The 25582-nt window shown below is 47.5% G+C and overlaps 1 protein-coding gene and 2 long non-coding RNA genes across 15 annotated transcripts in view; 2 read left to right on the top strand and 1 right to left on the bottom strand.

The window, feature by feature from the left end:
• Window positions 1–25582, top strand: part of LUC7L (LUC7 like) — a 44944-nt gene that overhangs the window by 15414 nt on the left and 3948 nt on the right. For 7 of the 12 annotated variants that reach the window (XM_077984965.1, XM_077984969.1, XM_015125187.3 and 4 more), the window contains 4 exons: window positions 8813–8923; window positions 10893–11036; window positions 17526–17702; window positions 24885–24973. In XM_077984965.1, coding sequence (XP_077841091.1) covers window positions 8813–8923; window positions 10893–11036; window positions 17526–17702; window positions 24885–24973 — 521 coding nt within the window. Of the gene's footprint in view, window positions 1–8812; window positions 8924–10892; window positions 11041–17525; window positions 17703–24884; window positions 24974–25582 lie in introns of all 12 variants that reach the window. The other 5 variants (XM_077984966.1, XM_077984970.1, XM_077984964.1 and 2 more) reach the window with 1 other exon arrangement.
• LOC144337784 (uncharacterized) lies at window positions 2337–8163 on the top strand. Of its 2 annotated transcripts, XR_013411291.1 has the most exons (3): window positions 2337–2774; window positions 3044–3911; window positions 8053–8163. It is a non-coding gene; the product is annotated as an uncharacterized LOC144337784 (long non-coding RNA). The 2 variants fall into 2 exon arrangements; XR_013411290.1 differs by lacking the exon at window positions 2337–2774 and having other exon boundaries at window positions 3005–3911.
• LOC144337787 (uncharacterized) lies at window positions 4318–21062 on the bottom strand. Its single transcript, XR_013411294.1, has 3 exons — window positions 20794–21062; window positions 5926–6976; window positions 4318–4750 (listed from the first exon to the last, which is right to left on the bottom strand). It is a non-coding gene; the product is annotated as an uncharacterized LOC144337787 (long non-coding RNA).

Here is a 25582-nt window from a genome sequence, read left to right as displayed (position 1 = left end):
AAAAATACAAAAAATTAGCCGGGCGCGGTTGTGGGCGCCTGTAGTCCCAGCTACTCGGGAGGCTGAGGCAGGAGAATGGCGTGAACCCGGGAGGCGGAGCTTGCAGTGAGCCGAGATCGCGCCACTGCACTCCAGCCTGGGCGACAGAGCGAGACTCCGTCTCAAAAAAAAAAAAAAAAAATAGTAGCCTTGGCCAGGCGTGGTGGCTCACACCTGTAATCCCAACACTTTGGGAGGCTGAGGCAGGCGGATTGTTTGAGCCCAGGAGTTCAAGACCAGCCTGGGCAACATGGGGAAATCCCGTCTCTACAAAAAAATGCCAGAGTTCGCTAGGCGTGGTGGCATGTGCCTGTAGTCCCAGCTATTTGGGAGGTTTAGGTAGGAGGATTGCTGGAGCCTGGGAAGTCGAGGCTGCATTGAGCTGTCATCACAGCACTACACTCCAGCCTGGGCGACAGAGTGAGATCCTGTCTCAGTCAATCAGTCGATCAATCAATAAAAGCACATCTCAGCATTGCCAGTTCTGAGAGGGTATTTGGTACACTTGCATATGCACGAAGATAAATTTGCTGTCGAATATTCATGCACCATTATAACCTCAGAAGGCAGGAACTGAAACTTCTGTGAGGAGCTGGTCAAATCATAGCCTTTTCTTACAGTGGAAGGACACGTAGCTGAGAAAAGGGACTGAGGTAGGTTAGTGCTGATGGGAGCTTATCTCCGAGGTAGGTTAGTTAAGAGGAAAAGCAAAGCAAAGTGTGATGTGATGTTTTCTTGGGGGTGGTTTTGTTTTGTTTGTTTGTTTGTTTGTTTGTCTTGAGATGGAGTCTTTTTTTGTCACCCAGACTGGAGTACAGTGGTGTGATCTCAGGTCACTGTAACCTCTGCCTCCCAGGTTCAAGTGATTCTCCTGCCTCAGGCATGAGCTACCACGCCCAGCTAATTTTTGTATTTTTAGAAGAAATGGAGTTTCACCACGTTAGCCGGGATGGTCTTGAACTCCTGACCTCAAGTGATCCACCCGCCTCTGCCTCCCAAAATGCTGGGATTACAGGAGTCAGCCACGGCACCAGCCATGGGGTGTTTTTTTTAAAAGGGAGGGTGCCGTATACTTGTTGACCTGTTCATGTGTGCAGAGAAGTTTTAGAGCAACCTAAGAGATTGTGAACATTCTCGCCTTGAGAGAGTAGGTTAGAGGGCTAGAACAGATCAGTGACCTTTTTGTACTACGTGAAAATGTACAATATACAAGAGTTACTCCCTGAAAACTGCCGCCATCTCCCACTCCCTAAAAGTGATTTTTGACCTTTCAGGGGGCTCATATTAAAATATTTAGGTCAGTCACGGTGGCTCACCCCTGTAATCTCAGCACTTTGGGAAGTCGAGGCGGGCAGATCACAAGGTCAGGAGTTCAAGACCAGCCTGGCCAATATGATACAAAACCGTGTTTACTGAAAATACAAAAATCAGCCAGGCATGGTGGCGGGCACTTGTAGTCCCAGCTACTTGGGAGGCTGAGGCAGGAGAATCACTTGAACCCAAGAGGCAGAGGTTGTAGTGAGCTTAAATTGTGCAACTGCACTTCAGCCTAGACAACAGAGCGAGACTCTGTCTCAAAAAAATAAAATAAAATAAACAATTTGAGGCCGGGCGCGGTGGCTCAAGCCTGTAATCCCAGCACTTTGGGAGGCCGAGACGGGTGGATCACGAGGTCAGGAGATCGAGACCATCCTGGCTAACACGGTGAAACCCCATCTCTACTAAAAAATACAAAAAACTAGCTGGGCGAGGTGGCGGGCGCCTGTAGTCCCAGCTACTCAGGAGGCTGAGGCAGGAGAATGGTGTAAACCCGGGAGGTGGAGCTTGCAGTGAGCTGAGATCCGGCCACTGCACCCCAGCCTGGGCGACAGAGCAAGACTCCGTCTCAAAAAAAAAAAAAAAAATAAACAATTTGATAGGGAGTGTTTATGAACATGTGGAAAAGGAAAAGGTCCTCTTCCCTCAAAGAATTAAGAGTAAACGTGTAATCCCAGCTACTCAGGAGGCTGAGGCAGGAGAATGGCGGGAACCCAGGAGGCGGAGCTTGCAGTGAGCCGAGATCCCGCCACTGCACTCTAGCCTGGGCGACAGAGCGAGACTCCGTCTCAAAAAAAAAAAAAAAAAAAAAAAGAGTAAACCAGGGCCGGGCATGGTGGCTCACGCCTGTTACCCAAGCACTTTGGGTGGCTGAGGCAGGCAGATCACCTGAGGTTGGGAGAGAGTAAACCGGGCTGGGCAGGCAAGGTGGCTCCTGCTTGTAATCCCGTCACTTTTGAAGGCCGAAATTGAAGGATCACTTGAGTCCAGGAGTTTAGCCTGAAGAACATGTTTCTAGGAAAAAAAAATTAAAAATTAAGCTGGGTGTGGTGGAGCAGCAGTGTTGTGGGACAGTGATCTGTCAAGGCACTGCTGGTGTTTTTGTTTTGTTTTGTTTTGATTGTTTTTTTGAGACAGTGTCTCACTGTGTCGCCCAGACTGGAGTACAGTGGCATGATCTTGGCTCACTGCAACCTCTGCCTCCCCAGTTCAAGAGATTTTCCTGCCTCAGCCTCATGAGTAGCTGGGACTGCAGGTGCATGTCACCACACCCGGCCAATTTTTTGTATTTTCTTTTTTTTTTTTGAGATGGAGTTTCGCTTTTGTCGCCCAGGCTGGAGTGCAATGGTGCAATGATCTCAGCTCACTGCAACCTCCGCCTGCCGGGTTCTAGTAACTGTCCTACCTCAGCCTCCCAAGTAGCTGGGATTACAGGTATGCGCCACCATGCCCGGCTAATTTTTTGTGTTTTCAGTAGAGACAGGGTTTTACCATGCTGGTCAGGCTGGTCTCAAACTCCTGACCTTGTGATCCATCCGCATTGGCCTCCCAAAGTGCTGGGATTACAGGCGTGAGCCACCGTGCCAGGCCCAGTTTTTTGTATTTTCAGTACACAGGGTTCCACCGTGTTAGCCAGGATGGTCTCTAGCTCCTGACCTCATGATTCGCCCGCCTCAGCTTCCCAAAGTGTTGGGATTATAGGAGTGATCCACTGCACCTGGCCTACTGTTGGTGTTTTAAACATTTTGTTCCAGAATTCCACTGTTGGAAATGTATCTTAAGGATATGTGAAAATGAATGCAGAGAAAAGATGTTTATTATAACTTATTTTAAGGGGGAAAAAAAGATGTAATACAACTATTGAGATAAGATCTTGTTCTGCCCAGGCTGGATTGCAATGGCATGATCATAGCTCATGGTAGCCTCCAACTCCTGGCCTCAAGCTATTCTCCTACTTCAGTCTTCTAAGTTCTGGGATTACAGTCACAAGCCACCAAGCCTGGCCTAAAAGTACCTCTGCCTTGTGACTTATTTCTACAAATCTCTATCCTAAGAAAGTAATTGAAAATACATACAAACACAGATATGGTAAAGATGTTTGTGGGCCAGGTACAGTGATCCATACCTGTAATCCCAGTGCTTTGGGAGACTGGGGCGAGTGGGTTGCATGAGCCCAGTTGGAGACTAACCTGGTCAACATGACAAACCCTGTCTCATACCAAAAAAATTAGCCAGACAAGGTGGCCTGCAATTGTAGTCCCAGCTACTCGAGGGGCTGAGGTTGGAGGATCAGTTGAGTCCAGAAGATCAAGGCTGAAGTGAGCTGTGATTGCACCACTCACTGTGCCCCAGCCTGGACAACAGAGCAAGAGTCTGTCTCAGATAAATAAATCAATGAATAAATGATATTTATGACAAAATTGTTTATGAGATTGAAATTTGGATCCAAGATAAATGCCCAAGAAGAGAAATGAAAGAGTAAATTATAATGAACCTATATGATAGACTCTGCTCTTCATACTAATGTTTGTGAAACTTATCTAATGACTTCAATTGCTTATGATAGGCAGGGCGCAATGGCTCACACCTGTAATCCTAGCACTTTGGGAGGCTGAGGCAGGTGGATCATGAGGTCAGGATACCAGCCTGACCAACGTGGTAAAACAGTGTCTCTACTAAAAATACAAAAATTAGCTAGGTGTGGTGGCGCGTGCCTGTAATCCCAGCTTCTCAGGAAGCTGAGGCAGGAGAATAGCTTGAACCCAGGAGGCGGAGGTTGCAGTGAGCTGAGATCGTGCCATTGCGCTCTAGCCTGGGCAACAGAGCGAGACTCCGATTCAAAATAAAAAAATTGCTTATGAGAACACAAAACACAGACACAAAATACAAAGCTATAAAGATTTCAACTCAGCTGGGCGCGGTGGCACACGCCTGTAATCCCAGCTACTCGGGAGGCTGAAGCAGGAGAATGGCATGAACCAGGGAGGCAGAGCTTGCAGTAAGCCAAGATTGCACCACTGCACTCCAGCCTGGGTGACAGAGAGAGACTCCATCTCAAAAAAAAAAAAAAAAAATTTCAACTCAAGGCAGGTGCAGTGGCTCACGCCTGTAATCCCAGCACTTTGGGAGGCTGAGGTGGGCGGATCACAAGGTCAGGAGATGGAGACCTTCCTGGCCAAGATAGTGAAACCCCATCTCTACTAAAAATAGAAAACATTAGCCAGGCATGATGGTGTCATCTGTAGTCCCAGCTGCTTTGGAGGGTGAGGCAGGAAAATCGCTTGAACTCGGGAGGCAGAGGTTGCAGTGAGCCAAGATGATTGCGCCACTGCACTCCAGTCCAGGAAACAGTGCGAGACTCGGTCTCAAAAAAAAAAAAAAAAAAAAAAGATTTCTGGCCGGGTGCGGTGGCTCATGCCTGTAATCTCAGCACGTTGGGAGGCCGTGGCGGGCCGATTGCCTGAGGTCAGGAGTTCAAGACCAGTCTGACCAACATGGTGATTACCCATCTCTAATAAAAATACAAAAATAAAATTAGCTGGGTGTGGTGGCGTGCGCCTGCAATCCCAGCTACTTGGGAGGCTGAGGCAGAGGTTGCAGTGGGCTCAGATGGTACCACTACACTCCAGCCTGGGTGACAAGGTGAGACTGTGTCTCCCCCTTACCTTCCAAAAAAGACAATTGTGAGCCTTTATTTTCTGCCTGGACCATCACCTTAAGCTTGATGGATGGAACTCCTGGCACATTTCTACCCGGGATCCTCCCAGAACTCAGTTGTTTTTCCTGGGAGAAGATACGCTCCCTCTGCTCATCATTGACTCCTTCTAGCCTGATTCAGCCTCAGGCTGACCACAACAGACCCAGGCCTTGATTTGTTTTATCCAGAAGTTGCCTAGGAAAGGATGTATGCTGTATTTGTTACAAAGTAGTTGATAAATAAACCGTTTCTCAACTTGTAAACTGTCAAACAGGAATATTAATCATATTTAATTAAGGTCTGAAAAAGTTACAGATGGCCGAGACGGGCGGCTCACGAGGTCAGGAGATCGAGACCATCCTGGCTAACACGGTGAAACCCCGTCTCTACTAAAAAAATACAAAAAAACTAGCTGGGCGAGGTGGCGGGTGCCTGTAGTCCCAGCTGCCCGGGAGGCTGAGGCAGGAGAATTTTTGCAATTGAATGTCTTTTTTTAATCATTTAAATCTGCTTTTTTAAGAGACAGGCTAAAGTTGAGGAATACTTTGAAGGGAGAGGGCAGTAGAACAGAAAGCCACCTTTTAAAGAACTTGGCAATTCTTGGTCGGCTTGTTCTCTGTTGTGAAGTTTACCATTTAGTTGTTTTTTTTTGTTTGAGTCAGAGTCTTTCTCTGTTGCCCAGGCTGGAGTACAGTGGCTCACTGCAACCTCCACCTTCCAGGTTCAAACGATTCTCCTGCCTCAGCCTCCCGAGTAGCTGGAATTACAGGCGCCCACCACCACGCCCAGCTAATTTTTTTGTATTTTTAGAAGAGATGGGGTTTCACCATATTGGCCAGGCTGGTCTCACACTCCCAGAGTGTTGGGATTACAGGCGTGAGCCACTGTGCCGGGCCTACCATTTAGTTTTTAGGTTGTCAGACATCCGAGTCCATAGCCACAGGGACACCTGTCTGCTGTGCTGGGATTCTGCTTAAGGTGCGGGTAATTGCTTTGATTGGTTAAGGTATTGGGAGAGTTGTCAGCTGCCTAGTTCCCATTTGACCCCTCGAGTGAATCCCTTAGTCTGTCTCAGGTGGGTGATTGATTGCTCCGCTTGGGCAGACTGTAGAGAGCCACTGTGTGGGTGAACCTGGGGCATCTCAGACTGGTCTGTTAGGGGCTGTTGTCCGAAGTAAGCACGGAAGAGAAGGCACAGTGACCCTTGTCAGCTCCTTAGTACTTGGATCCTGATGAGCTCCAGCCAGCTCTTCATCTTTCCAGGAAGTTCAGTGTGCAGGTGCATAGAAGCAGTCAAATGCCAGATCATATGATTTCCTGATTCTTTGATTTGAACATACTGAAATGTTTACCACAGAGTATCTGGGTGACCAACAAGAGGCAGTTTATTTATTTTTTTGAGAGGGAATCTCACTCTTGTTGCCCAGGCTGGAGTGCAGTGGCACAATCTTGGCTCACTATAGCCTTTGCTTCCCGGGTTCAAGCGATTCTCCTGCCTCAGCCTCCCAAGTAGCTGGGATTACAAGCATGCACCACCACTCATGGCTAATTTTGTATTTTTAGTAGAGACAGGGTTTCACCGTGTTGGCCAGGCTGGTCTTGAACTCCTGACCTCATGTGATTCACCCGCCTTGGCCTCCCAAAGTGCTGGGATTACAGGCGTGAGCTACTGTGCCTGGCCAAGAGGCAGTTTTTGAATTCCAAAATTATGGAGTGATATCTGGGAGTCAGCCTTCATCAGTGGTGCTGCTTGTCTTTTTTTCAGCCTCTTGGGAGATTGGGCACCAGGAGACTTGGAGCTTCTTCCCTATCTTGACCTACTCCCAAGTATGCATTTTTTTGAAAAAAATATTTAAGATTTCTAGAGAAGATCATAATCTTCTCCTGTGTCCGTGTGATCCATTGTGGAGCGGTTTATTACAGCTGACTTACTCTCTCCTATCCGTTTTAGGAGCAGTGACATGGATTATCACCCCTTAGTGTTTTCCTGTCATCTGCCTTCTCATCTCCACCTAAAATTTTGTTTTTGGTAAAAGATCATGCTATCTAAATGTGTCATCATTGCAAAACAAGCTTATTTATGTTTAACATGATGCTGACGTTAGCAGGCTGACTTATGGTGTAATGTTAGTATTTCTTACTATTGGTCACTGGTTGACTGTTGGAAAAGTGATACCGTGTCTGTATTTTTTTTTTTTTTTTTTTTTGAGATGGAGCCTTGCTCTGTTGCCCAGGCTAGAGTACAGTGCTGCCATCTCAGCTTACTATAACCTCTGCCTCCCAGGTTCTAGCGATTCTTCTGCCTCACCCTCCCGAGTAGCTGGGACTACAAGTGCGTGCCACCATGCCCAGCTAATTTTTTTATTTTTAGTAGAGATGGGGCGTCACCATATTGGCAAGTTTGGTCTCTGACCTGACCTCATGATCCTCCCATCTCAGCCTCCCAAAGTGTTGGGATTACAGGTGTGAGGCACTGGGCCCTGCTTTTTTTCTTTCTCTTTTTTTTTTTTTTTGAGATGCAGTCTCGCTCTGTCACCCAGGCTGGAGTGCAGTGGCCGAAGCTCCGCCTTCCGAGTTTATGCCATTCTCCTGCCTCAGCCTCCCGAGTAGCTGGGACTACAGGCGCCTGCCACCTCACCCGGCTAGTTTTTTGTATTTTTTAGTAGAGACGGGGTTTCACCGTGTTAGCCAGGATGGTCTTGATCTCCTGACCTCGTAATCTGCCCGTCTCGGCCTCCCAAAGTGTTGTTTTTTTTTTTTTTTGATACGGAGTCTTGCTCTGTTGCCTAGGCTGGAGTGCAGTGGTACGGTCTCGGCTCACTGCAACTTCTGCCTCCTGGGCTCAAGTGATTCTCCTGCTTCAGCCTCCCGAGTAGCTGGGACTACAGGCACCCACCACCACGCCCGGCTAATTTTTGTATTTTTATTAGAGACCATGTTGGCCAGTCGGGTCTCGTACTGCTAACCTCAGATGAACTGCCCGCCTTGGCCTCCCAAAGTGCTGGGATTACAGGCATGAGCCACTGCGGCCGGTCCTGTCTGTATTTTTATCCGAAATTACGTTAGCCTTTGCCTAGTTATGGTGAATTAACGTTAGCATATGATAGTTGTCTTAATGTTTCCCACCAACCCTTTTCAGAGTAAGCAATTAGACGTCTAGAGTTTCTTTTCCTTTATCTGTTTGGGTAAATAGCAACCAGTTTTTCCTACTACTTTAGACAGTAGGCAATAACGAAATGTATTCATAGCTCTCAGTAATATTTGTTCTATTGTTTTGTTTTTGAGGTGAAAGGGGGGACCCTACCCTCAGAACATGAGGGAATAATATTTACGTGGCTCACAAAGACCAGTGAGTACATCATATGCATCTCTCACAACTCCCCAGAAGAGGGCCTCCAGCACGAGTCTAGGCTCAGCCTTTTCTTTCCCTCCGAGAACTCCGTGAATTGCTCCAAGTGTTTTAATTTTCCTCAGAATTTCTTTGTAATGTTATTGAGGGTTGGAATCCTGTTACAAATTTTGGAAATGAATAAATCCAATGAGAAGACCATGCTTCCAAACAATCATTCTGTTTAACAGATCCCCTTGATTTAATGCAATTATGGATGTGTTAGTGGTAGTGTAGTTTAAGATCTTCCCAGTGAATCCACAGGCTTTAAAAAAATGAACCTAGGAGTGTATTTCCTATCAAGTAAATGGGTTCTAAGACTTTATGCTTTACACATAATTGATTATAGCTCTCTGCTTTTCCAATGCTAGGCAATGGATCACTTGGAGTCCTTTATTGCGGAATGTGATCGGAGAACTGAGCTCGCCAAGAAACGGCTGGCAGAAACACAGGAAGAAATCAGTGCGGAAGTTTCTGCAAAGGTATGCTTGGGTGGCTTCACTACCTGGTATGTTCTTGCAAATACTGGCTTTTCAATAGCTTTTTTTTTTTTTTTTTTTTTTTGAGATGGAGTCTCACTCTGTCACCCAGGCTGGAGTGCAGTGCTGCAGTCTTGGCTCACTGCAAGCTCTGCTTCCTGGATTCACGCCCTTCTCTTGCCTCAGCCTCCTGAGTAGCTGGAACTACAGGCACCCGCCATCACGCCCGGCTAATTTTTTGTATTTATAGTAGAGATGAGGTTTCACCGTGTTAGCTAGAATGGTCTCGATCTGCTGACTTCATGATCCGCCCGCCTCAGCCTCCCAAAGTGCTGGGATTACAGGCGTGAGCCACTGCGCCTGGCCTTGTCAATAGCTGTTAACTCACCCTCAGCACCGATTGTGTGGACAGTACTCTCTGCCTTATTCCAGTTACGGATAGAGGGCTGTGGTCAAGCATTCATGTGTCGTCGAATTCTCATCCCTCAGGAGTTACTACCTCTGTCTTTATTCTGTCCATTTTTGTTCTCTATACGTGGTTTATTATTATTATTTTTATTTTAATGTATTCTTCGCTGAGTTTGGTGGCTCACGCTTGTAGTCCCAGCACTTTGGGAGACCAAGGTTGGGGCAGATCGCTTGAGCCCAGGAGTTTTAGACCAGCCTAGACAACATGAAGAAACTCCATCTCTACAAAAAATACATATATTAGCCAGGCTTGGTGGTGCACATGCGTATCCCAGTTACTCAGGAGGTTGAGGTGGGAGGATCACTTCAGCTTGGGGAGATTGAGGCTGCAATGAGGTATGATCATGCTACTTTACTCCAACCTGGATGACAGAGTGAGACCCTGCCTCAAAAAAAAAAAACATTGTGGGTTTCTTTTTTGTTTTTTTTTTTTTTTTTTGATACAGTCTTGCTCTGTCGCCCAGGCTAGAGTGCAGTGTCACCATCTTGGCTCACTACAAGCTCCGCCTCCCAGGTTTATGCCATTCTCCTGCCTTAGCACCCCAAGTAGCTGGGACTACAGGCGCCTGCCACCACGCCCGGCTAATTTTTTGTATTTTTAGTAGAGACGGGGTTTCACCGTGTTAGCCGGAATGGTTTCTATCTCCTGACTGACCTCGTGATCTGCCCGCCTCATTTTCTCAAAGTGCTGGGATTACAGGCTTGAGCCACTGCGCCCAGCCATGTTTATTTTATTTTTTTTTAAATAGAGATGGAGTGTCTGTTGCCCAGGCTGGTCTGGAACTCTTGGGCTTAAGCGATCCTCCCACCTTGTCCTCCCGAAGTGCTGGGTTTACAGGTGTGAGCCAGCATGCCCGGCCTCTGCATGTTGTTTTAAACTTTAATATCTTCACATAAATCTGGAAAGAACTGGAAAGGAAATGGTCATACTGTGGTACATCCATGTCATAGAATGAAAAAGGAGGTAGATTTATATGTAGTTAGCTTGAGTGCCAGTTAGATCACTCTTCTGTTTTTCTCTTCAGTGGAACTGAGTCTCCCCTTGCTTTTTCTTTTCAGTGTTGTAAAAGCATTGCTTAGGATTTATGCAACTGCTAATTTGACCAAAGGTGCTGTTTTGTTTCAGAAGGTAAATCCTAGTAATTAGGTATTTTGCTTATAGCTTAAATCTGTGCACTGAAACCTAGACATTTTATTAGCCATACCCTGAAGAAAAAGTCATAAAGAGAGACAGCCTAGACAATGACCAATCTATAGTGATCCTTGGAACCATGTTGGAAGTGACAAAGGTGCTCCTGGTTTCATTGGAACACAGCACACAGGATTCGTTTGTGGTTAGTCTCAATGCTGGCAGTAAGGATGCCTTCATTGTTAAGTGTGGATCTTTAGCTCTTCCATGTATTTTCAGTAGAACAGACTGGAAATGGAGCAGGAGAAACCCTTGTTGTCTTTGCATTCACTTTCAGTTTTAGATGTCTGATAACCTCGTTCTTTCTCCTCACAGGCAGAAAAAGTACATGAGTTAAATGAAGAAATAGGAAAACTCCTTGCTAAAGCCGAACAGCTGGGGGCTGAAGGTAATGTGGATGAATCCCAGAAGATTCTTATGGAGGTGGAAAAAGTTCGTGCGAAGAAAAAAGAAGCTGAGGTTGGTGAGAGAAATGTCTTAGGGAAAGAGAAATCTCAGTAATTTGGCAGAGATGACTATTTAAATTAATTTAGCCCATGCTTGCTTGCATTTTTAAAAAAATTTGTAAACTTTGGGCCGGGCACAGTGGCTCATGCCTGTAATCCCAGCACTCTGGGAGGCCGAGGTGGGTGGATCACGAGGTCAGGAGATCAAGACCATCCTGGCTAACGTGGTGAAACCCCGTCTCTACTAAAAATACAAAAAAATTAGCCAGGTGTGGTGGCGGGTGCCTGTAGTCCCAGCTGCCTGGGAGGCTGAGGCAGGAGAATAGTGTGAACCGGGGAGGTGGAGCTTGCAGTGAGTTGAGATTGCACCACTGCACTCCAGCCTGGGCGACAGAGCGAGACTCCGTCTCAAAAAAAAAAAAGAAAAATTATAAACTTTGTTTTTTCAAGCAGTTTTAGCTTCATGGCTAAATTGAGAGGAAAGTACAGAGATTCTCCATGTATCCCTTCCTTAGACAGCCTCCTCCATTCCCAGCATCTGCCCACAGTTAGTGGGTCTACATTGACTTGTCATTATCACCCAAAGTCTGTAGGCTATGGCGAATGGTGTCATGTATGGTCTGTAAACGTTTGCATGTATCTTTTTTTTTTTTCTTTTTCTATTTATTTATTTATTTATTTCTTTAGAGGCGGAGTCTCGTTCCGCCACCCAGGCTGGAGTACAGTGGCGCGATCTCGGCTCACTGCAAGCTCCACCTCCCGAGTTCACACCATTCTCCTGCCTCAGTCTCCCGAGTAGCTGGGACTACAGGTGCCCACCACCACGCCCGGCTAATATTTTTGTATTTTTAGTAGAGACGGGGTTTCACCGTGTTAGCCAGGATGGTCTCAATCTCTTGACCTTGTGATCCACCTGCCTCGGCCTCCCAAACTGCTGGGATTACAGGAGTGAGCCACCACGCCAGGCCCATGGCTAATTTTTTTTTTTTTTTTTTTTTGGCATTTTTAGTAGAGATGAGGTTTCACCATGTTGGCCAAGCTGGTCTCGAACTTCTGACCTCAGGTGATCCATCTGCCTCGGCCTCCCAAAGTGCTGGAATCACAGGCGTGAGCCACTTTTCCAGGCCATTTGCTACCTTTTATGAGTCTTGTAATTTTCCTCATAGTGAAGATCTTATACATACTTTGTTAGATTTCTTCCTAAGTATTTCACTCTTGGGGGTGCTGGTATAAATAGTAATTTGTTTTTTGGTTTTTGTTTTTGTGTTTTTTTGAGATGGAGTCTCATTCATGCGGCCAGGCTGGAGTGCAGTGGTGTGATCTTGGCTCACTGCTACCTCCGCCTCCTGGGTTCAGGCGATTCTCCTGCCTCAGCCTCCCAAGTAGCTGGGACTATAGGTGCTTGCCACCGTGCCTGGCTAATTTTTTGTGTTATTAGTAGAGATAGGATTTAACCGTGTTAGCGAGGATGGCTTTCATCTCCTGACCTCGTGATCTGCCCGCCAAAGTGCTGGGAGTACAGGCGTGAGCCACCGCGCCCGGCCCCCCCCGCCCCCTGCCCCGAGATGGTCTCACTTTCTCACCCAGTCTGAGTGCAGTGGCGCAATCTTGGCTCACTGCAGCCTTGATCTCCTGGGCTCATTTGATTCTCCCGCTTCATCTCTTCAAATAGCTAGGACTACAGGTGCATGACACAGGCCTCCCTTTCCCCCTCCGCCTCCCCGAGATGGTCTGTCTTTCTTACCCAGGCTGGAGTGTAGTGGCACAATCTTGGCTCATTGCAGGCTTGATCTCCTGGACTCATTTGATCCTCCCACCTCAGCCCTTCAAGTAGCTAGGACTGAAGGCGTGTGCCACAAAGCACAGCTAATTTTTTGTATTTTTTGGAGAGACGGGATTTCGCCATGTTGTCAAGGCTGGTCTCAAATTGCTGGGCTAAAGCGATCTGCACACCTCAGCCTCCCAAAGTGCTAGGATTAGAGGCAAGAGCCACCATGCCTGGCCTCTTGTAATGCCTTTATCTGGTTTTGGTATTATGGTAATATTGTCCCCATAGAAGGAGTTAGGAAATATTCTCTCTGCTTTTCTGAAAGAGATTGTAGAGAATTGGCATGATTTCCTCCCTAATGCCTTGGTAGAATTCACCAGTAAACCCATCTGGACCTGATGCTTTCTGTCTTGGAAGGTTATTAATATATAGATCCATTCAGATCATCTATTTCTTCTTGTGTAAGTTTTCGCAGATTGTGTCTTTCAACATTATTATTATTTTTTTTACACAGTTTCTCGCTCTGTTGCTCAGGCTAGAGCGCAGTGATGTGATGTCGGCTGACTGCAACCTCCACCTTCTGGGTTCAAGCAATTCTCCTGCCTCAGCCTCCCGAGTAGCTGGGATTACAGGCATGCTCCACCACGCCTGGCTAATTTTTGTATTTTTAGTAGAGAAAACGGGGTTTCACTATGTTGGTCAGGCTGGTCTCAAACTCCTGACCTCAAGTGATCCACCTGCCTCAGCCTCCCAAAGTACTGGGATTACAGGCCCCTGGCTGTCTTTCAAGGGATTGGTCCATTTCGTCTAGTTTATCACTTTTGTGGGCATAGAGTTGTTGTTGTTGTTTTTAAGAGCTGTTTATATTATTCCTTTAAAGTGCATGGATCCGTAATGATGTCCTGTTTTTCATTTCTGATATTAGTACAGTCATGTCTTTCTTAATGACAAGGATTAAATATTCTGCGAAGTGCGTTCCATGGTTTCATCATTGTGAGCACATTATAGAGTGTGGTCACACAGACCTAGATGGTGTAGCCGTGTGGGCTGTACGGTAGAGCCTGTTGCTCCTGGACTACACAGCTGTACAGCTTGTTAGTGTACTGAATACGATAGGCAGTCGCAACACAATGGTAAATATTTGCGTATGTAAACATAGAAAAGGTACAGTAAAAATACAGTATAAAAGATGAAAAATAACACTTGATATAGTTTGGACGTGTGGCACGTCCAAATCTCATGTTGAAATGTGACCTCCAGTGTTGAAGGTGGGGTCTAGTGGGAGGTGTTTGGGTCATGGGGGTGGTTCCCTCATCAATGGCCTGGTGCCCTCCATGGGATAATGAGTTCACCTGAGAGCTGATTGTTTAAAGGAGCCTAGGTCCTCCTCTCTCTCTCTCTCCTTCTTTTGCCATGTGATATGCTGACTCCCCTTTTGCCGCCTTCTGCCCAGAGTAAAAGCTTACGGAGGGTGGCTGTGGTGGCTCATGCATGTAATCTCAACACTTTGGAAGGTTGAGGCAGGAGGATTGCTTGAGTCCAGGAGTTTGAGACCAGCCTAGGCAACATAGGGTTACCCCATCTTTACAAAGAAGTTAAAAATTCGGCCGTGCCTGTAATCTCAGCACCTTGGGAGGCCAAGGTAGGTGCATCACCTGAGGTCAGGAGTTCGATATGCCATTTAGTGAAACTGTGTTTCTACTAAAAATACAAAAATTAGCTAGGTGTGGTGGCGGGCACCTATAATCCCAGCTACTTGGGAGACTGAAGTAGGAGAATCGCTTGAACTGGGAGGCGAATGGAGATCACACCATTGCACTCCAACCTGGGTGACAGAGCAAGACTCTGTCTCAAAAAAGCCGGGCGCGGTGGCTCACGCCTGTATCCCAGCACTTTGGGAGGCCGAGGCAGGTGGATCGCAAGGTCAGGAGATTCAGACCATCCTGGCTAACACGGTGAAACCCCGTCTCTACTAAAAAAAAAAAAAAAAAGATACAAAAAATTAGCCAGGTATGGTGGCAGGCGCCTGTGGTCTCAGCTGCTCAGGAGGCTGAGGCAAGAGAATGGTGTGAACCCGGGAGGCAGAGCTTGCAGTGACGGGAGATCATGCCACTGCACTCCAGCCGGGGTCACAGAGTGAGCCTCCATCTCAAAAATAAAAATAAAAAACAACAGCCAGATGTGGTGGCAGGCACCTATAATCCCAGCTACTGGGGAGGCTGAGGGAGGAGGATCTCTTGCGCCTGGGAGGGGAGAGGTTGCAGTGAGTGGAGATCACACCACTGCACTCCAGCCTGGGCGACAACAGAGCGAGATTCCGTCTCAAAAAAAAAAAAAAAAAAAAAAATTATCCAGGGCCGAACCAGATGTGGTGGTTCATGCCTGTAATCCCAGCACTTTGAGAGGGCAATGTGGGTGGATCACTTGAGGTCAGAAATTCGAGACCAGCTTGGCCAATGTGGTGGAACCCTGTCTCTACTAAAAATACAAAAATTAGCCAGGCTTGGTGGCCATTGGGTGGGTGTGCAGGACCCTGGCAGCACTGATTGCTGTGGTGTTTTGGCACCTCTGGCGTCTTTTGTAATCCCAGTAGCAGGTGGGGTGTTCAGTAGTCTTAAAGCTTCTTTTCTGCCCTTTGGGTGACTTTTCCTGGTTTCCACATTGAGGGTTTTATCACTTTTTTTGTTTCTTTTTTTTAAACAGGGTCTCACTCTGTCACCTGGGCTGGAGTTCAGTGGCACGATCATGACTCGCTGCAGCCTCGACCTCCTGGGCTCAAGTGACCCTCCCACCTCAGCCTCCTGCTTAGCTGGGAGTATGGGAAAGCACCACTATGCCTGGTTAATTTTTGGAATTTTTGTAGAGGCGGATCACCTGAGGTCACGAGTTCAAGACCAGCCTGGCCAACATGGTGAAACCCCATCTCTACCAAAAATACAGAAATTAGTTGGGCGTGGTGGCACATTCCTGTAATCCCCGTTACTTGGGAGGCTGAGGCAGGAGAAGCACTTGAAGCCGGGAGGCAGAGGTTGCCATGAGAAAGATCGTACCACTGCCCTCCAGCCTGGGCGACAAGAGTGAAATTCCATCTTAAAAAAAAAAGAAAAAAGTTAAAAAAAAAAGAAAAAAGTTATGTAAATGGCATCATACAGTATGTAACTTTTTGGGATTTACTTTTTTTATTCAACATACTTAGAATTTATTTTGAAAGATGTTAGAGGGTGGCATTTAAGGTTTCAAAACTATAGAAGAGGACAGAGTAATATTATGAATATTTGTGTACCACAATATTGTTTTTGCTTCAGTTTTTTTTTTTTTTTTTTTTAAGTTATGTAGCATACAATAATGGAAATTTAAGTTCTTGTTCTTTCCTTGTCTACTTTTTTTTTTTTTTTTGAGACAGAGTCTCGCTCTGTTGCCCAGGTTGGAGTGCTGTGGTGCGATCTCAGCTCACGGCATCCTCTGACTCCCGGGTTCAAGCAGTTGGGATTGCAGGTGCCAGCCACCATGCCCGGCTAATTTTTTTGTATTTTTAATAGAGACGGGGTTTCATCATCTCGGCCAGGCTGGTCTTGAACTCCGACTTTGTGATCCACCTGCCTTGGCCTCCCAAAGTGCTGGGATTACAGGCGTGAGCCACTGTGCCCGACGTGTTTTTTTAATATTAGAGAGAGGGTCTTGCTGTCATCCAGGGTCGCCCAGACTGAAGTGTAGTGGCGTAATCACAGGTCACTGCCCCTTTGACCCCCTGGGCTCAAGCAGTCCTCCCGAATCAGTCTCTTGAGTAGGTGGGACTATAGGTGCATGCCACCACATCGGGCTAATTATTTTTTTATTTTTAGAGACTGGGTCTTGCTGTGTTGCTCAGCGTGGTCTCAAACTCCTGGGCTCAAGTGATCCTCCTGCTTCACTCTCCCAAAGTGCTGAGATTATGGGTGAGAGTCACTGCACCAGGCCTGGAATACAATTTTTTTTTTTTTCTTTTTGGAGTTTTGCTCTGTCCTCCAGGTTGGAGTGCAGTGGCGTGATCTCAGCTCACTGCAATTTCCACCTCCTAGGCTCAAGCGATTTGTGCCTTAGCCTCCCCAGTAGCTGGAATTACGGGTGCCTGTCACCATGCTGGCTAATTTTTGTATTTTTAGTAGAGACAGGGTTTTGCTTTGTTGGCCAGGCTCATCTTGAACTCCTAGCCTGAAGTGATCCGTCCGCCTTAGCCTCCCGGAGTGCTGAGATTACAGGCGTGAACCACTGAGCCTCACCTATTAGCGCAGTTTTTTGTTTTTTGTTTTTTTGTTTTTTGTTTTTTTTAGATGGAGTCTCGCTCTATTGCCAGGCTGGAGTGCACTGCAACCTCCGCTTCCCAGGATCAAGTGACTCTCCTGCCTCAAGCCTCCTGAGTAGCTGGCGACTACAGGCATGTGCCACCATGCCCAGCTAATTTTTGTGTTTTTAATAGAGACAGGGTTTCACGATGTTGACCAGGATGGTCTTGATCTCTCGACCTCGTGTTCCACCCGCCTTGGCCTCGCAAAGTACTGGGACCGTGCCTGGCCGCATTTTTTAAATAGTGAAAATTGAGTTGGTTATAAATATCTGAAGTTTTTTTTTTTTTTTTTTTTAGTATTTGTTTAAAAGTCACCTTTGTCATCTTATCAAATATTTTCATTTTGGAGATAGAATTTGTGGTGGCAGTTCTGTGTATCTCACTTTTATTTCTCCATTTTCCTTCTCCAGGAAGAATACAGAAATTCCATGCCTGCGTCCAGTTTTCAGCAGCAAAAGCTGCGTGTCTGCGAGGTCTGTTCAGCCTACCTTGGTCTCCATGACAATGACCGTCGCCTGGCAGACCACTTCGGTGGCAAGTTACACTTGGGGTTCATTCAGATCCGAGAGAAGCTTGATCAGTTGAGGGTATGTTCATGTATTTCTGGAGAAAGCTGAGGAGTCTTGGGGTGTCTTCACATTTCTTTAATTTTTAAAAACCTTATGTTTTGGCTGGGCGTGATGGTTCATGCCTGTAATCCCAGCACTTTGGGAGGCCAAGGTGGGCGGATTACCTGAGTTCAGGAGTTCGAGACCAGACTGACCAACATGGTGAAACCCCGTCTCTACCAAAAATACAAAAATTAGCTAGGCGTGTTGATGTGCGCCTGAAATCCCAGCTACTCAGGAGGCTGGGGCAGGAGAATTGCTTAAACCCGGGAGGCGGAGGTTGCAGTAAGCCGAGATCATGCCATTGCACTCCACCCTGGGCGACAGAGTGAGACTCCGTCTCAAAAAAAAACAAAAAACCTTATGTTCTGATCTCTGAGAACTTGAGTTTTATAGTGAAATACTCAGATTTCATCACTTGGGTTCACACAAGAGACATGATAGCTCAAAGTCCAAAGATAGCTCAAAGTCCAAAGGAGCCTTGGAGATTTATTCTGGACCCTGTTGTTAAGGGAAGAAAATGGCAGAGCCTATTCCCAGGGTACATACAGCTCGTTGTGTACCTCTGAAATAACTTCCGTTTGGAGATGAAAAAGAATCTGTGTGGTTGGTCAACACAGCATGTCACATATCCTGGCTTCTTGCCTGTGAGCCATCTCAGAAGGGCAAGGTGAGGATGGGATTTTTCTGGTAGCATTGTACCATATCTCTGTTCCTTCCTCAAGGCTCTAAGACATTTAAAACCTTTTTTTTTTTTTTTTTGAAATGGAGTCTCACTCTGTTGCCCAGGCTGGAGAACAGTGGCGCGATCTCGGCTTACTGCAAACTCCGCCTCCCAGGTTCACATCATTTTCCTGCCTCAGCCTCCTGAGTAGCTGGGACTACAGGTGCCTGCCACCACACCCGGCTAATTTTTGTTGTTGTTGTATTTTTAGTAGAGACAGGGTTTCACCGTTTTAGCCAGGATGGTCTCGATCTCCTGACCTCGTGATCCGCCCTCCGTGGCCTCCCAAAGTGCTGGGGCCACAGGCGTGAGCCACCGTGCCCGGCCGACATTTAAAAACTTTAAGTACAAAATGCAAAGAAGAAAAGTTGGACGTGCTTCCACTGCTTTGAATTGTCTTCCTTCACACTGATGGAGCTCCCCCTTACCGCATATTAGGACCTCAGAATAGGATGGTGGGAAATTAGCCAGCCTCCCCCCATATACCTAAAATGTAGTGGAGGGACAGACATGTCGCTGACTGCAGAACGCTGCAGTGACCGTGGCCGAGGGCCTTGTGTGCCCCAGGAAGGAGCTGCTCACTCAGGCAGCATATGGCAGGGCGGTGCACCTGAGGAGGGTTCCATAGGTGATTGTGTGAACCTGGGACCGTGATGGGAGCTGGTGCAGCAGTGAGGCTTTTCTCGGCCACTGATCTTGAAACATTTTGCTTCCGTGTTCCCGAGAGAATTTTGAAAAGCAATGTACTCTGTCACATTTTTAAGTTGTAATTTTTCTTTATAAGTTTATAGGTGGCCGGGCGCGGTGGCTCAAGCCTGTAATCCCAGCACTTTGGGAGGCCGAGAAGGGCGGATCACGAGGTCAGGAGATCGAGACCATCCTGGCCAACACAGTGAAACCCCGTCTGTACTAAAAAGTACAAAAAATTAGCCGGGCGAGGTGGCAGGCGCCTGTAGTCCCAGCTACTCGGGAGGCTGAGGCAGGAGAATGGCGTAAACCCGGGAGGCGGAGTTTGCAATGAGCCGAGATTATGCCACTGCACTCCAGCCTGGGTGACAGAGTGAGACTCCGTCTCAAAAACAAACAAACAAAAAAAAAGTTTATACGTATAAAAGACATAAAAATGAGGCTGGGCGCGGTGGCTCATACCTGTAATCCCAGCACTTTGGGAGGCCGAGGCAGGTGGATCATGAGGTCAGGAGTTCAAGACCAGCCTGGCCAACATAGTGAAACCCCGTCTCTACTAAAAATACAAAAATTACCTGGGCGTGGTAGCGGGTGCCTGAAATCCCAGCTACTCGGGAGGCTGAGGCAGGAGAATCGCTTGACCTGGGAGTCGGAGGTAGCAGTGAGCTGGAATCGCGCCATTGCACTCCAGCCTGGGAGACAGAGCAAGACTCTGTCTCAAAAAAAAAAAAAAAAAAAAAAAAGTCTGGGCGCGGTGGCTCAGCCTGTAATCCCGGGACTTTGGGAGGCTGAGGCGGGCGGATCATGAGGTCTGGAGATTGAGACCATCCTGGCTAACAAGGTGAAAACTTGTCTCTACTAAAAATAAAAAAAATTAGCCGAGTGTAGGCCGGGTGCGGTGGCTCACGCCTGTAATCCCAGCAGTTTGGGAGGCCGAGGCGGGTGGATCACGAGGTCAGGAGATTGAGACTATCCTGGCTAACAAGGTGAAACCCCATCTCTACTAAAAAGACAAAAATTAGCTGGGCGTGGTGGTGGGTGCCTGTAGTCCCAGCTACTCAGGAGGCTGAGACCGGGGAATGGTGTGAACCCGGGAGGTGGAGCTTGCAGTGAGCCAAGATTGCGCCACTGCACTCCAGCCTGGGCGACAGAGAAAGACTCTGTCTAAAAAAGAAAGAAATAAAAATAAAAATATCTATGTATCCAATAGAATTATAAATCACAATTTAGTATGCATTTACCACACCATTAAAAATTTGCTGTTGGCCAGGTGCGATGGCTCACACCTGTAATCCCAGCACTTTGGGAGGCTAAGGAGGGCGAATCACTTGTCAGGAGTTTGAGGCCAGCATGGCCAACATGGCCAACATGGCAAAACCCTGTCTCTACTGAAAACACAAAAATTAGCCGGTTGTGGTGGTGCACATGTGTATTCCCAGCTACTCGGGAGGCTGAGGCAGGAGAATCGCTTGAACCTGGGAGGCAGAGGTTGCGGTGAGCCAAAATCGAGCCACTGCACTCCTGCCTGGGCAAGAGAGTGAGACTTTGTCTTAAAGGAAAAAAAAAATGTTTTTTAGCCGCTGGAAGTGTTACTTTCCCATTTCTCCTTTAAATTATATTTTCGCCGGGCGCGGTGGCTCAAGCCTGTAATCCCAGCACTTTGGGAGGCCGAGATGGGCGGATCACGAGGTCAGGAGATCGAGACCATCCTGGCTAACACGGTGAAACCCCGTCTCTACTAAGAAATACAAAAAATAGCCGGGTGAGGTGGTGGGCACCTGTAGTCCCAGCTACTCTGGAGGCTGAGGCCGGAGAATGGCGTGAACCCGGGAGGCGGAGCTTGCAGTGAGCTGAGATCCTGCCACTGCACTCCAGCCTGGGCGACAGAGCGAGACTCCGTCTCAAAAAAAAAAAAAAAAAAAAAAAAATTATATTTTCATTTCATATCCCAGAATTTTGTCTTACTGTAGTTTTTGTTTGTTTTTGAGGCAGGGTCTTGCTCTGTCACCCAGGCTGGAGTGCAGTGTTACAGTCTCAGCTCACTACAACCTCCACCACCCAGGTTCAAGAGATTCTCCTGCCTCAGCCCCCCAAGTAGCTGGTACTATAGGCATGCACCACCACCCCTGGCTAATTTTCGTGTTTTCAGTAGAGATGGGGTTTCGCCATGTTGCCCAGGCTGATCTCGAACTCCTGAGCTCAGGTAATCCACCCGCCTCTGCCTCCCAAAGTGCTGGGTTTACAGATGTGGGCCACAGTGCTTGGCCTAATGTAGTGTTTTTTTAAATATCTGCAAGTCATGTATTTCCTTAATGTGTATCTCTGCATTAGAAATGTGAATATTGTGAAATGTTTTTCCTTTCTACCTTAAGAAGCATTAACTTAGTTAGACAGCTTGTTTTATCATTGCAGCATAGAGTTGACCAAAACAACACAACTTGTATTATAGATTTTGATAAATAATTATTAAAGTAACAGTGCAAAATATTTGGAAGTGCTCCTCTTAATGATAAGGAGTGTAGGAGTTCTATGCCCTAATTAGAGGAGGCCTCACTTACAGTACTCCCAGAGGTATCCACCTTCCTCGGCCTCCCAAAGTGCTGGGATTCCACGAGCCACTGCACCTGGCCAATCCTTAGTTTAAAAAAAAAAAAAAAAAAAGGCCATCCTTGAGGCTGGGTGTGGTGGCTCACGCCTGTAATTCTAGTCTTTAGGAGGCCAAGGCAGGAGAATTGATTGAATGCAGGAGTTTGAGACCAGCGTGGGCAAAATAAGGAGACACCGTCTCTACCAAAAATTTAAAAATTAGCCAAGCATGGTGGTGTGTGCCTGTAGTTCCAGCTACTCAGGAGGCTGAGGCGAGAGGATTGTTTGGACCTTGGAGCTGAAGGCTGCAGGCTGCAGTGAACTGTGATCACGCCACTACACTCCAACCTAGACAACAGAGGATTGTTTTTATTTTGTTTTCAGGGACAGGGTCTCCCTCTGGCACCCAGGGTGGAGTGTAGTGATGTGATGGTAGCTGATAGCTTATTGTCACTGTAAGCTGGAACTCCTGGACTCAAGTGATCCTCCATCCTGAGTCTCCTGAGTAGCTGAGACTATAGGCATGCACCACCACATCTGGCTAATTTTTCTTTTTTTTTAGACAGGAGGTCTTATTATGTTTCCTGGGCTGGTCTCAAACTCCTGGCTTCACATGATCCTCCCAGTTCAGCCTCCCAGAGTACTGAAATGGCGTGAGCCACCATACCTGGCTTTAATGCCATCCTTAAACATAACCTTAAAGGTGTCCATCCATGTGTGCCCTTCTGCAGACACAGGATGAGCATGGGTGGAGCTTTAGAGCTGCAGATGCTAGTCAGCCAGCTTTCCATCCTTGTCATGCCCTTGTGGGAAGTGTGCTGTCATCCACACTGGGTATGGAAGATTATCCTTATGCCATCGTGGCTCTCTAGACGGAGAAGGCTAGTGATTCTTTGTCTTACTGGCTCTGACTTGCTTCCACTGGGGGCCTCACTTGGCACAGATGAGGGGCATTAAATGCCTTAGAGTTGATATTGGGAGTAGGGGGTACACAGAATGGTGCCCGGTGCTTTTCCACTCAGCTTGCGTTGATGGTGTTTTCATTGGTGAGGTTTCTCATAGCCTCCTACCCCTTACATTGCTTTCTTAATCAAGCCTAATGATTCACGTCATCCTGTGTTGAAAGCCAGTTGCAAAGGATTTGTGGTCCACCTCCCCTGGCCTGCTGTCCTCCAACTCAGTTTGGTCTAAAGCCAGCATAGCACCCAACACCCTGAGGTTGGGCTGCTTTGTGGCTGCAGGGATTCTGCTCCCAGTAGCAAGATGTGTTTGGTCAAATATGTCTGTTCTTTTTTACTGTAAAGTTTGTAGAGTCTCCTAGCTATCTGGGTTGGTTTGAAACAATGTGATCAATTCCCTGTGAGTTAGAAGTATAGCACCACTTAGAATAGACAGTTTGTTACCAAATTGATAAAATCTAATGATAGGCTGGGTGGCTCAGGCCTGTAACCCCAGCACTTTGGGAGGCCAAGGCAGGAAGATTGCTTGAGCTGAGGAGTTCAAGTCCAGCCTGCGCAACATAGCAAGACCCCGTCTCTATATAAAATTTTTAAGGATTAGTCCGCCACACTGGCACACTCCTATAAGTCCCAGCTACTCAGGAGGTGGAGGTAAAGAGGATTGCTTGAGCCTAGGAAGTTGAGGTTCTAGTGAGCTGTGATTGTGCCACTGCACTCCATCCGTCCTGGTTGAACAGAGCAAGATGCTGTTTCAAAAAAAAAAAAAAGTGGCTGGCCGCGGTGGTTCATGCCTGTAATCCCAGCACTTTGGGAGGCCGAGGCGGGCGGATCATGAGGTCAGGAGATCGAGACCATCCTGGCTAACACGGTGAAACCCCGTCTCTACTAAAAATACAAAAAATTAGCCAGGTGTGGTGGCGGGCACCTGTAGTCCCAGCTCCTCTGGAGGAGGCTGAAGCAGGAAGATGGCAACCTCCAACCTCTGGGAGGCGGAGGTTGCAGTGAGCCGAGATCGCACCACTGTACTCCAGCCTGGGCAACAGAGTGAGACTCCGTCTCAAAAAAAAAAAAAAGTAAATAAAATGTAAACGAGGCCAGTTGCAGTGCCTCACGCCTGTAATTGCAACAGTGGGAGGCCGAGGCAGGCAGATCACGAAGTCGGGAGTTCGAGAACAGCCAGCCCAACATGGTGAAACTTCGTCTGTACTAAACATACAAAAATTAGCCAGCTGTGCTGGCGCACGCCTATAATCCCAGCTACTCAGGAGGCTGAGGCAGAAGAATATCTTGAACCCGGGAGGCAGAGGCTGCAGTGAGCGAAGATCGCACCACTGCACTCCAGCCTGGGCAGCAGAGTGAGACTCCGTCTCAGGAAAAAAAAAAAAAAATGTAATGATACAGCGTTTTTTCATGTGTTACCTTCTTCATTAAGAAGTTTTAAAAATGAATGTGTTGGCCAGGCCCGGTGGCTCATGCCTGTAATCCCAGCACTTTGAGAGGCTGAGGCGGGCGGATCACAAGGTCAAGAGATCAAGACCATCCTGGCCTACATGGTGAAACCCCATCTCTACTAAAAATACAAAAATTAGGTGGGCGTGGTGGCGTGCGCCTGTGCGAGGCCAAGGCAGAAGAATCGGTTGAACTTGGGAGGTGGAAGTTGGAGTGAGCCGAGATTGCACCAATACACTCCATCCAGCCTGCTGACAGTGAGACACCGTTTCAAAAAAAAAATGTGTTCCCATTTCCTTAAAGTGTCTCTTCAATTTTTAAATTACCGATACTGAGCTTATGTAAAGGTGCTTTGTTTTTTTTTTTTTGTTTTGTTTTGTTTTTTTTGTTTTTTTTTTGAGGCGGAGTCTGGCTCTGTCGCCCAGGCTGGAGTGCAGTGGCCGGATCTCAGCTCACTGCAAGCTCCGCCTCCCGAGTTCCCGCCATTCTCCTGCCTCAGCCTCCCGCGTAGCTGGGACTACAGGCGCCGCCACCACGCCCGGCTAATTTTTTGTATTTTTAGTAGAGACGGGGTTTCACTGTGTTAGCCAGGATGGTCTCGATCTCCTGACCTCGTGATCCGCCCGTCTCGGCCTCCCAAAGTGCTGGGATTACAGGCTTGAGCCACTGCGCCCGGCCAAGGTGCTTTGTTAAGTAGCATTCACATTCTGGTTTGTGTAACTTGCTCTTCCCTCATTTTTTGTTTCATTTATTTAGAAAACTGTCGCTGAAAAGCAGGAGAAGAGAAATCAGGATCGCTTGAGGAGGAGAGAGGAGAGGGAGCGGGAGGAGCGTCTGAGCAGGAGGTGAGCCTGAGGGCTGGCAGTGAATGAGCTGCACTGGCCTCCAGCATTCCCTTGTCTGTCCATTCCACTGTTGCTTGGAATAGTCAGGGCTGTTATTAAGTAAAGTAGTAAGGCCAGGCCTGGTGGCTCACGCCTGTAATCCCATCACTTTGGGAGGCTGAGGCGGGCAGATCACTTGAGTTCAGGGGTTTGAAACCAGCCTGGCCAACATGGTGAAACCTCATCTGTACTAAAAATACAGAAATGGCCGGGCGCGGTGGCTCAAGCCTGTAATCCCAGCACTTTGGGAGGCCGAGACGAGTGGATCATGAGGTCAGGCGATTGACACCATCCTGGCAAACCCGGTGAAACCCCGTCTCTACTGAAAAAATACAAAAAACTAGCCGGGCGAGGTGGCGGGCGCCTGTAGTCCCAGCTACTCGGGAGGCTGAGGCAGGAGAATGGCGTAAACCTGGGAGGCGGAGCTTGTAGTGAGCTGAGATCCGGCCACTGCACTCCTGCCCGGGCGACAGAGCAAGACTCCATCTCAAAAAAAAAAAAAAAATACAGAAATTAGCTGGGTGTGCTGGCAGGTGCTTGTAATCCTAGCTGCTTGGAGGCTGAGGTGGG

Source organism: Macaca mulatta, chromosome 20 (genome assembly GCF_049350105.2).
Source record: "Macaca mulatta isolate MMU2019108-1 chromosome 20, T2T-MMU8v2.0, whole genome shotgun sequence".
NCBI lineage: Eukaryota > Metazoa > Chordata > Mammalia > Primates > Cercopithecidae > Macaca > Macaca mulatta.
Note: the sequence above shows the minus strand (reverse complement) of the source record. Positions and strands in the feature narration are given on the sequence as shown.